Source organism: Xenopus laevis, chromosome 2S, assembly GCF_017654675.1.
Source record: "Xenopus laevis strain J_2021 chromosome 2S, Xenopus_laevis_v10.1, whole genome shotgun sequence".
Lineage (NCBI taxonomy): Eukaryota > Metazoa > Chordata > Amphibia > Anura > Pipidae > Xenopus > Xenopus laevis.
The window spans coordinates 46,033,145-46,045,990 of record NC_054374.1 but is presented as its reverse complement, the minus strand read 5'-3'; the positions used below and the strand labels follow the sequence as shown (position 1 = coordinate 46,045,990).

General features: G+C 37.4%; 1 protein-coding gene across 1 annotated transcript in view; it reads right to left on the bottom strand.

The window, feature by feature from the left end:
- Positions 1-5,066, bottom strand: part of LOC108709402 (synaptotagmin-6) — a 70,093-nt gene extending 65,027 nt beyond the window's left edge. Inside the window, exon 1 of the mRNA XM_018249190.2 lies at positions 4,279-5,066. Coding sequence (XP_018104679.1) covers positions 4,279-4,685 — 407 coding nt within the window. The 5' untranslated portion in view covers positions 4,686-5,066. The remainder of the gene's footprint in view (positions 1-4,278) is intronic.
- Between the last annotated feature and the right edge of the window lie 7,780 nt (positions 5,067-12,846).

Here is a 12,846-nt window from a genome sequence, read left to right as displayed (position 1 = left end):
CAGTATGAATCAATTGGAATTGATTTGTGAGATGATTCAAATTCTGTGAAGTCAGAAGTATTAGGCAAAGCTGTAAAAGGTATGTAAGAGGCACATCCCTGTAGTTCCATTCAATAGATTCTCTAGTAAATACGCATACAGCATCTAAAGGTGTTTTATATAAATCTACTTTTTTTATTATTTTATAATATAAGATAGAGACAAAATGAGGTGAGAAGGAGGAGAAAGTCAGTTAATGCCCTATTGCACAATGAGCATAAACTTGGTTGATCCCATTATGACATTACTTATGACATTATCCACCCCATCTCAAGTTTTTGGGGTAGGCCTATATTAATTATTTTGTGATAGATAATTGATATTCAATTAAGGCTATGGTACATGGGGTGAATTTGAGTCTTTTGCTATCTGCCAACTGATCTTTAAGTAGATCAAAAGCAGATTTCAGATTCATCCTGTGTGTTCAAATTTGCCTCTTATAGATTTCCATGTTAAATAGACTGGTCCTGCTTGGAAATTCAATTCAGCAGGGTCGGACTGGGGGCCCCGGGGCCCACCGGGCCTACTGTCTCAGGGCCCCCACCCCCTGCGTCTCGAGCGTGCACATGCGCGCAAGCACTGTATTTTTGCAGCGACTGGCCTGAAGAAGGAAGGTCGCAGCAGAAGAAGAAAAAGTGCAGGGTGCAGATTGGGCATGTCCGATGCTGCAATTCAGTTAGCATTTCAAAGAGGTAATTGCTCATCTGTTAAGAGCAATCACCATGGAATACTATGGAGAAGCAAATTCAAACCATTTGAGTTCAGTTCATGTGCTATAGCTCTAACAATTTAGCGCTATACCTTATAATAGTGGTTACTGCCCCACCTAGAGAGAAGCCAGAGTCTTGAATGGGTGCCAGTATAATGTCCAGTAAGGGTGAGATTTGGGGGAATGTCTATTTCTCTAGTAGACACTTCTGAAAGCCCAATTAATATTAATTAAAAAACTGTCATTTCATATTATTGTCAAACTAATGTGCTAATACATTCATATGTACACAGTATCTTTCTTCCCTAGTAGACACCTATCATATTAAAAACTACCACCACATCTCCATTATTTATTTATTCCTCATAAAGCTACTATATATTGGGGAAAACAATTGGTTCTAAATTGACAGATATGGGACCTGTTATCCAGAATGCTCGGGACCCAGGGATTTCTGGATTATGGGTCTTTCTATAATTTGGATAAAATGGCAATATTAACAGTTTTATAAATATAAAACTGTCCAATATTGCCATTTTATCCTTCATAAACCACTAGAAATAAGCTATTTTAAAATAAAAATACCTCAACCAAAAATGATTTGCATTACAAATTAGGCCATTAGATGGCGGTACAACACACAAACATTCAACAGAACGCCAAGAATGGGATAAAAGATCGATATTGTTACAGAATTGCAGCTTGTAGCAGAGCAGTAAGATTTAAGATTTAAAATGTAATACTGCGCCAGATAATGTGTATTGAAAATCCCACACAGTAAATTTCACTGACACTGCTTGATAAGCTGAAATATATTGCAATGTACATTCTGGCTTACCTCCCATAATAGTAACAATAGGCTAAGTTGTGGGTCTTATTTTAATTTCTATGGGGAAATCATAGGCAAAAATCCAATTTTGAATGTGCTGCTTATTCAAAAGGAAAGGGTCTGCATTACTCAAACACAAAGTTTGTAATTTTGCTGCTAAGGGAATGTTCTTTGCCATTATTAAAAGTTTTACGATGTTCAATAAAAAATCCTAAAAACTGTTCACCCATATACACGCAGCAACAAAAATAGGAACATGTTTGGCTATATGCCTGAGTAAGTTTAGTATTCATTTAAGCCTCTGTTTAGCAATGGACTTACACAGCATTTCAGTTGAAACTGAACAAAAACAGGACATAAGAAATTATGCCACACGGTCAGAACAGTGTTTGTTTATGCTGGAATAATCAAATAAGCCCTGCAGCAGTACCCCTCTGTGTATGTGAAATAAAAGCTTCCACAACAAAGGATTTAAATATTTAAACAATCAGCATAATTCAGGGTTTTCCCCCATTTTTCTTTAGATTTTGAAAGATGTATGTTTTTGCCTATAGGGAATATAAAAAGCAGGGAACATTGCCATGGCTCGTTTTCCCTGCTAAAGCAAACCTAAGAGCAGGTCCGGACTGAGAATTAAAATAGGCCCTGGAATTTCAGGTACATAGAGGCCCAATCAGCCCACACAGAGGCCCAAACAGCCCCCACCAGTCCACTAAATACTGACTTTCAATGGGACCTTATAGCAGCCCCTCTGGCATTTGCCAGAACTCACAGATTGCCAGTCCAGGCCTGCCTAAGAGTGTAAGTGAATTACAGGAGACATTAAATTACAATGCTCACAAAAATAAAAATATATTGTGTGCGAAGCGTGGAGCCATGAATATGTCACTTTCATTTGTGTATATTATTATATTCCCACATGGAGTCACCTAAGAAAAGTGACGGTCCCTAATGCTGTGTGACAGCTTCCACCATTCTATTAGTACAATATTCTCCCTGCAACACAACTAAATTAATTTGACAATCATGATTCTGGCAGTTCACAAAGAGCTGGGACAGAGAGTAGCCAGGGATGGTCTCTCCAAGCTGCAATGTTTGTTGTCTTGCATTTGTGTGATGTATTTTCTGTCCAGAAAGGCAGTAGCTTAAGGATTTATTACATCATTTCATAAGAAAAGTTGGAAATAACATGTAAAGGAAAAGGAATGATTTACTTACTTTCTTGCAGTGGTGTATATTTGGTGAGTTATTGGGGCAATAACAGATACAGTCGAATGAATCAGATGAAACTCACACACAAGATACTTAAAGAGGAACTTTAGAAAACCTTTAGAAAAATCTTGTGAGCATCTTGCAACTGGAGTAGGTGAAGGCTGGAATTCAGGGTGGAACCCAACCACTAAATGATTAATGTAGAAGCAGTGTCAGGTACAGATGACACTGATTAGGTCAATGTAATAAGAAGCTGGCTCTGTACTGGACCACTTTTATTCATGCATTTATTTTTTGCCTTTCATTTTTGCCTTTGCTTTCATTAGAAGTAAATTGAATTTTGTATATATATATATATATATATATATATATATATATATATATATATATATATATATATATATATATATATATATAAATTTCAAATAAGAACCGCACTCCCAGGTCTAAATCTTGAAAGGAATATTTATTGCAGTGAGACTCACTGTAATAAATTTCTTTTCAAGATTAAGACCTGGGAGTGTGGTTCTTATTTGAACTTTCTGCATATTTGCCTATAAGGTCCCCCACACCCAGGCAATCGTTACATCTATATAGACGTGAGTGCCTGCTTGACTCTACATTATATATATATATATATATATATATATATATATATATATATATATATATATATATATATATATATATATATATATATATATACATTGATAGGTGGAGGATGGACTGGACCAGTGCTACTTCTCGAGGTCTTTAAGTTAGGGGTTTTACTGGTGGGCTACTATCCCAATTCTAGTAATATTATGCTTACTTTTTAACTTGACTAATTTATTTAAGGATTTGGTCTTCTCTCCAACGCAAACATATTGGCATGGGGGTTACTGAAATTACAACTGATTATGATATTTCAGTTAATCATAATAAACAAATGTGTGGATTAAGTAATGTTAGGACAGCACATCCACAAATGTTTGCAGGGTTGGCGGGGGTGCTGCTGGGCCTACCAATGTGCCAAACTATGTCTTGAAATGCTATTGCTATGAATTAAATTGATTGCTGTGAGCAAGGACGGTCATCTTGTTTATTGCATTGTTTTCCTTCATATTTAAAGTGGATTCATACTGACTACTCATTTTGCTACTAAATAGCAAAATAAGCCCTTTTCAAATATGCGTATTTTATAGAGGCAGCCAATAGTGAGCAGGTGTTTCTGACAGAATCCCACCAGGATTAGAAATATAGTATACGTTATAAAAAACACACCTTTCCAAGTAATTCAGTTGGGTTCCTGATTTGGCAATTCCAAACTCTTCACAGAGTTAAAATTGTATTTATTCTTATATGTTCTACTTTCAACTCCAGTTTTTGTTTCCATTAACCACATCACAGAAGTAATATGACATTAGTTTTTGTGTTCAGTGTCAGGAAAAAAATACAGTTAATTCTCTTTATAAAGATTTTATAGAAATGAGAAAAGCAAGGACCTTACCTGGTGGAGGATGCAGGCTCAGTTGTTTGCCTCTGTATCCTTGTTCGTCGCATGAGATGTTCCTTCATGGACATCTGGACCTCAGCTGGTATATCTGGAGATGTATGACTAATTTTAACCGCTGCTTCCAGAAATCCCAGGTTGCTGGCATCTTTCAGCTTGTCCGCCATGGCTTCACAGTTGATTCCAGTTACAGAAGAGGCGTTCTGCGTTGCAGCGGGGTTAGAAAGTACTGCCTTGTTTCTCCAGGGCACCCACCACAGCTTCCAAAAGAGAAAGAGAAAAACTGCCACCAGGGCCAGGCCACACACAATAACTATCACTGCAAGGAGGCTGACGGACAGGTCTACAGAAAAGCAGGAAGTCACATTGACAGAAAAGAGATGGGGAAAGACATGGGACAACATCAGGCACAGTAGAGAGAGATAGAGAAAAAGGGGAGAAAAGAATGGCTGTGAGAAAAGCGTCAAGGTTTGAAGAAAAAAAAAAGATGACAAGCCTAGTATTCAATGTTTATCTGATTGCACTTTATTAAAACCATAGGGGGAAAATAAAAAAATTGTTAGAGCAAAGTCTCTCATGATTATGATATGAGTATGAAATATTTGGGGGCAATGGCTGCTTCTTTTTAAGGAATTAAACAACATATGCACTTTTCCGGGATAAGTAAAGGCCTCCTGAAAAAAGGCAATTTTGGAGCAAGTTACTGTTTTAAAATAAGTACTTGTAAATGTAATAAAAACTTCACTTACATTTTATCTGTAAATCTGTCATATGTATTTTTACCTTATAACGGTGAAATTTAGCAGTATAGCAACTCCCAATTGTATTTACAGCATAATTACAATGTTCTGTGGACGCAATTAACTATGCCTTATTGCTCATAAAAGTTACCATAAACACCATCTGTTTAAATACAAATTGCAAGCTATACAGTAGTCCCTATAAGACAGTAATCTCCAACCAGTAGCAGGTGAGCAATATGTTGCTCCCCAACCCCTTGGATGTTGCTCTCAGTGGCCTCAAATCAGGTGCTTATTTTTAAATTCCTAGCTTGGAGGCAAGTTTTGGTTGCATAAAAACCAGATGTACTGCCAAACAGAGTCTCCTGTAGGATGCCAGTCCACATAGGGGCCACCAATAGCCAATCACAGCCCATATTTGGCACCACCCAGGAACTTGTTTCATGCTTGTGTTGCTCCCCAACTATTTTTACATCTGAATATTGCTCACAGATGAAAACGGTTTGGGACCCCTGCTATAAGAGAATTTTAGAATTAAATGTGCTGAGAAGACATTAAAATAAATATATAATCCCCTTTTTGACATTAGCTCATTCATCTGGGCATATTTAGAAAAGGTGCATAAATACTCTCTGTAATTATAAAGGTATTGTTACTCATACATACTAGATTTCACAGGTTGAATGAGACCATGATAGTCTGTCTATGCTTCAGGGACCACCCTCCCTTAATCTCACAGTGATTCAACTCCAACCTCACCTTGATTCATTGATGGACACTTTTTATATTTTCTCTGGAAGTCCAACTGAATGAACTCATGTCAAAAAAGAGCAAATATTTTCCTTTAATATCACCTAGACCCTTCCGTAAAATGTCACGTAATATGATTTAAACTGTCTGTTGCTTAAGTATTTATTTTGGGGGTATAGTTTTCCTTTAATTAAACCACAAACTCTATTCAACACAAATTCAGTTAAAAAAACAAACTATGTTTTAAGATCGGATAAAGCCAGTTTATACTGAGATTAAACCCGTGTGGAGGAGCATCCCCAGAAATACTGGGGATGCGTGTGAGATACAGTCGTTTTTTAAACATTTGTGCGAATACAGGGGAGGGGACGGGGGTGACGAATGACAGCAGGCCTAGGGGCACCCGCTAAGTAAATCCAGCCCTGCCTGTTTAGTAGGGTCTGTTTATCAATAGTTGTTAAAGGGGTGGGTCACCTTTAAGTTAACTTTTCATTTGTCATTGAATAGCCAATTCTAAGCAACTTTTCAATTGGTCTTCATTATTTATTTTTTATAGTTCTGTGCATGGTTGCTAGGGTAATTTGGTCCCTAGCAACTTCGATTGCTGAAATTGCAGACTAGAGAGCTGTTTAATAAAAAGCTAAATAACTCAAAAACCACAAATAATAAAAGATGAAAACCAATTGGACACGGTCTTGGAATATTACTTGGAATATTACTCTCTACATTATAAGTTAGCTTAAAGATGAACAACTTCTCTAAGTATTACTTTATTAGGGTTTTATTAACTTTAACCTGAAGCATGTTTCAGTTCATAAAATGTTGTATATTTCCACCTGTTATGGACTTATACTATTTAATTATAGAACGCTTTACCTACAAACAGTAGTAGACAGAGTTCCCTGTTTGTTTTTACAAGACTAAAAAGGAACACAGTATCTTAAATGGGCTTAATATTAGGGATGCACCAAATCCACTATTTTGGATTCGGCCGAACCCCCGAATCTTTTACGAAAGATTCAGCCGAATACCGAACCAAAGCTGAATCCTAATTTTCATATGCAATTTAGGGGTGGGAAGGGGAAATCTTTTTTACTTCCTTGTTTTGTGGCAAAAAGTCATGCGATTTCCCCACATTTGCATATGTTAATTAGGATTCGGATTCCATTTGGCTGGGCAGAAGCATCCGAATCCTGCTGAAAAAGCCCGAATCCTGTCCGATTCCGGAACCAAATCCTGGATTAGGTGCATCCCTACTTAATACAATGTAATACTCAAAACTACTTGGGCTAATATATAAATATGTCATCCTCATAGCAACATAGGCAGCCGTATTCATGGCCTCTAATTTAGCAGCCTTTCTGCAATCTACAGAAAGGAATAGCATAGAATTTCATGTATCTAAGATTTGTAGAACACAGCTGGCCCTAACTTGACCTAATGCAATAACAAATGTACCCTGGGGCATCTTGGTGTACAGAAGTGAACTCTGGGATATATTATAATGTTCTCTATAATATGCCTATTCTTTTCTTTAGCTGCCAGAGACTAAAAAACAAAGATGACTTCAGGACCAATAACATTTTAATATTAATCTTATTATTGGTAAATTAACCTTTTTTTAATATGAGAACCACCTTTCTCTAATTATCTTATTCTAATCATCTGCCTCTTGATTTCCTCTACCCTTCAAAATAATAGTTACTTTCAACGTGTAAGAGCTGAGATCATATGCTGGAGATGACCTTCAGAGCTCATCTTCTAAATCTGCATAATTTGAAAACTTTCAAGGAAACCCAACTTTTATAGAATCTTATCATCTACAAATTAGCATTTGGAAGGAAAGTTGTATTATGTAACAAGTTAACCATCCAATTTCAGTCCTGGATTACAGACTGCTCACATGAGACTCCTTTTCCCCGCACTGAACAATAACCTTAATGCACTCAATGTTCTCTTATGTTTTTTCCCATGAAGTGTATTTCATGAAGCTTGAATGCTATTGCATGTGCTTGATCACCAAACAAGTTTTATGAAGTTGATGAAGAATTTAAAATTTCATATGAAAAATCCACATTTTACAATTGTAGCCTGTAATGGTGATGGATACTGTCTTCCGTTGTTCTCTTATGCTTTTTCCCATGAAGTGTATTTCATGAAGCTTGAATGCTATTGCCTGTGCTTGATCACCAAACCAGTTTTATGAAGTTGATGAAGAATTTAAAATTTCATATGAAAAACCCAGATTTTACAATTGTAGCCTTTTTGTATGTCCAGATTTCTGTCAGTATTTTGTCATTTTGCATGCATTTCCTTCTTGAAAGCTGCTCACAATTGTTATCCACTGCTTCACTTGTTTTAACACTTCATATTGACCCATCGTGATTCATAGAAGAAAGATCCTTCTCATCATGTGCGCTAATCATGTGTCAGAAATATAACAAGACTATTGCTTTGACTGAGAAATCATATTGTTGCCCGCTGTAATCCTCTATGACTCATAATTATAAGTAAATATAGTATACCTCAAGGTGAAGAAAAATATTATAAGGATAATTGAAAGGTGCTAAGAAAAAAGACCAGAAGACCAAAGGCATAAACTTTGAACAACTGCATGCTCTCACACCATTATTTTCTGCAATAATGTACAATGATTTAAACTGATGGCTCATGGGCAGTGTCAGACTTGGACACTGGGGGCCCACCAAAAAACCTTAGACCAGGGGCCAACTCTCATAATATTATTTTTTCTCTGCTCACTCAACTTCTATTCTCATAGTCTCTTTTCTTTACACACTATACTACTATAATCTATTATCTATAGCCTCTTTGTTTTTATAGAAATAGGGAATGGCCATGAAATAAGCCAAATGTTTAGCAGCATGAGGGCCCACTGACACCTGGGCCCACCGGGAGTTTTCCTGGTATCCCAGTGGGCCAGTCCTACACTGTACATGGATGCTGTATAGCTAGCTAAAATGAGCTTAAAATTGTCTCTATAACCACCCATCAACTTGAATTAGGAAATGCTCAAAAGTTACAGCATCTGTACCTTCTGAGTTTGAAAAGGCTGAAAAGCACCAGCACTAGTGCTTTCAAGAATAGTACAGAACTCCCTTCCATCACAACACATTGGGGCAAATGCACTAAGATACGAAGTTGCGGCAGGCGCAACTTCGCTGCACTTCGCCAGGCATAGTTTCGCCAGGGCTCCGCAAATTCACTAAAATCCGAAGTTGCGCACAGGGGTAGTGTAAGGTTGCGAAGTTGATTCGCTATATAAAGCGAAGTTACGCTAGCGAAGGCTAATTTGCATACGGCGCAAAATTTCAATGGAGGAACAAGTATCTGCACTACAAATGCCTAGAAAACCTTCAAATCAGCAAATAAAATTTTTATTTTGCCCTACACATGTGCCCACTGTCTAGGTAAGTTGCCATGAGTCAGGAAATGTAGGGGGGAGGAAGGGGAGCCCCAAAAAATTTTCGATCTTTTTCAGCCTATCAGCCATTATGTAGAAAACACGCCAGCGTTTTTTGGGACTTAGAAAAAAATTTGACTTTTTTTTAAACAATCCCTATCTACTCTATTGCGCTTCGCCAGGTCTGAGGTGGCGAAGGAAGTCTAGCGTAAAAGGTAGCGTTCAGTACACTGCGCAAGTTAGTGAATTTGCGTAGTTTCGTCGCTAGCGAAGATTCGTCTGGCGTAAGGTTGCGAAGTAACACTAGCGAAACTACGCCAGCGTTCGTTAGTGAATTTGCGCAGTAGCGAAAATGCCAAACGCTAGCGAATTAACGCTAGCGTTCGGCGCTTCGCGGCTTAGTGAATTTGCCCCATTGCCCCTTGTGCCAATGCATGGGGCAGTATAGATGGTTGCAAGTTGTTGCATATGGCATTTTTACCTTATAATCCAACTTTTTTGAGCTTTGCTTCACATTGATCTTAAATAAACCCTAGCATTTTTCATCCTTTACATATGTAGATTGAAGAATCTATGGGGTATATTTATCAAAGAGTGAAGTTAAAAATCACCACAGTCCTTTAGCGTGAAATTCCGCCACTCGTCGTGCATTTCGATGTAATTTTGTAAGGCGTATTTATCAAAGGATGAATTTTCACTTTCACCCATTGATAAATACTCTTATAAAAACCCCATAGAAATGAATGGAGAGTGACGGAATTTCACTCTAGAGGACTGTGGCGACCTCTAACTTCACTCTTTTTGTGAAAAATATACCCCTATGGCTTTAACACTGAATTAGCAGCTTGAAAGTACTGTAGGTTCTACAGAATCCTAGAAATGTGTAAGGAATGGAAAGGGCATGTTTTATATGACACTGGTTTATATTGACATATAGTGCCCATATTGAGAGAAACAGTTGTTAATGCTGGAATTAAGCTGTGATCAAAATAGTAAAATGTAACTGGATATGTTGAATTCAACAACAAACTTATTGTGTAAGAAAATTTGATGATCGGGGTGGAAAAACTGTCATCCAATCCACAAGTGGGAGGAAATAAGTAAAAATGGTTGAAAGAGCAAAGCAGTGAAAATGTGGTTTATGGTTTAATACAACATTTAAGATGAATGTTAAGTTCCTGTTCCCTTATGCTCCTGTCAGCTGCTGAATGAAGAGCTTCCTTGCTGTTGTTTCCGCAGTAAAGATTTCATCATAACAGTTCCTGGTCCCCATTAAGTATTGATGTACCATCATACACCCCTTGTAACATGCTTCCCACTGTCTTGCTGACAGAGAAGGAGTAAGATATGCTCTGATAAATACTAATGTAGTTTTATTCATGCTTTTCCTTCTGCTTAATCGACTGTAACTTTCAGTAGTGGGTCTCTCAGATTTGGCACCCTAGGAACTAGATTCCCCCTTGCTTCTGCCCCCCCCCCATAACGACAAGACCTCACATGCCTTTGCTGTGCTGCAGGGACCAACTTCCAACCCCTCTAGAAGCCCTTTTGCTTTTGCAGAGAATGCATGCACCACCCACTTTAGAGAGCAGAGAAACTTCAAGTCCCAGAATTCATCACTTAACCCTTGTAATTGCCTATGGGTTATACATGCACTCCATAATTAAAAGAAGGCATTCCTGTGCAAAAATTTTAGTGAAGCATGAATGAAGTAAATAAACAATTAGACTCTTTTTGGAGCTTGTTTATATTTAGATATTTTGGGGTCACATACAGTAACAAGACAAGATAGAATAAGGACCAGCTTCATCGTTCTATACCTGTCACATACAGCCATTGTATATTCCTTCATCATGTGTATAAATGCTGCTTATTAGCTAGTGGATGGGCAAGTACCTTTGTACTGAAAATTCTTTTGGTTGTTTGGATGATCATGAATGAATGAATAAATGAATGAATGATATTTCACTGTGATGGGTCAGCCTCAATTAAGAACGCAGATGGCACTCTATTCCTCATGTGATATAGAACAACCAGTCTGTGTGAGGCTAATTAAGAGGTCCAAACTATTAACAGGATACCCATAACATGAATATGTGCATTTATGTCAGGTAATACCTGTCCTATAACACCCACAACATACATGATTTGATGCTACATAAATAATTATTTAGATTTTAGGACATTTATATGATACAATCTGCATATTTTTCTATTAGGTCCCATTCAAAATGTTCCAGTTTTTGATACAAAATCTACAGTGATAGTTATGGCATTGTCCCTTACAAAAGCCTGCTAATCCCACTGGCTTTGTTAGTGAAACACATCTGTCGCTGTCCTTTTTATATGAATTGAGGTCATATTTGGGAACACATTCAGCATGTGCAATCCACTTGTAAGGTCTGTGACAATAAAAAAAAATTGCCCTTTTACTATGAGATGAAATGATGTTCTTTGAGGGACTAGGGATGTTATTTAATTTTGACAGATCAAGCAATATGTCAGCTCTCACACTAAACAAAAGGGTCACTTTAAAATGTAATTTCCAGGACGATGTAGATACATTTATTCTAAGTGACAAATGGAATGATTCACGTGGAGGGGTATAAACAGGGGGTTAAGTAATGCAAACTAATAATATTTGCCCTACTATTATTATAAGGTGATGTGAGGTGTTGACACTTTAGAAAAATATTTTAATAATTTATGATAAAAGCTTGTTTGTCAAAAGCAGTCAGTCTAAAACCCGCGCTTTGCGTGATATTCTTGCATCCCTTGCCAATCCCTGCAAATTAGCCATGATAACAGAATAGCACAGTAAACATATTCACAAGGGATTGGATGTTATTAAAATGCAGCCAAGAGAACCTAGAAATTGGAAGAAGGGAGTGCATTAGAATGCAGCTCGCTAAACAGAAGGAACACTCCGATAAATCTGGTTATTTACTGACTCTAACCTCTGTGCATTCAATAAGTGTGGGGAGCACGAGGTTACTTTGCAAGCTTTCCCTCGGCAAGACAAACATCCCACTGCCTCTCTTTGTATTAGCTGTGCACATGCAATGAAAAAACAATAATGCCATTTCGGGATCATTTTGAAAGACTGATGTTATCCATGTAAGGCTGCACAGAAGGAGAAGAAAGGGGGATCTGCCATTTAAGTCACATGCTGTTTCTTGCTTTCCCATCACTTAATCCCTGTGAATGGTGGAAGACATCTGTATTATTAAAACAGGAAATCCAGCTATGTTAAGCAGAAATTCAATCAAAAAAAAGGCCAGCTTTAAGTACCTTTGAGGGAAATCTGTGGATCTTTTTATTAATCCCTCCCTAATGTCGCTTACTTAGCTGTTTAATTTGGAATACTTATATCCCTTATCTTATATCCCTTAACTTTTTATTGAATAACGACTCTACCAATCATCTTAAACCGATTAAGCAGGAAGTAGCTTTGCTGATATGACAATAAGTAACGTGTAGATATCAAGTTAAAGTGGATTTGTACCACTGCAGAGATTTGATACCCATGCAACTTGTATACCAGAACTTCTTAGCACTTAATATCTGTGTAAGCAAAGACTAGGCTTTACCAGCCAAGTGTTGCTCTGAATGGGAGCTTTCATAATCACAGAGATGGTTTATGTCTAAGCAAGT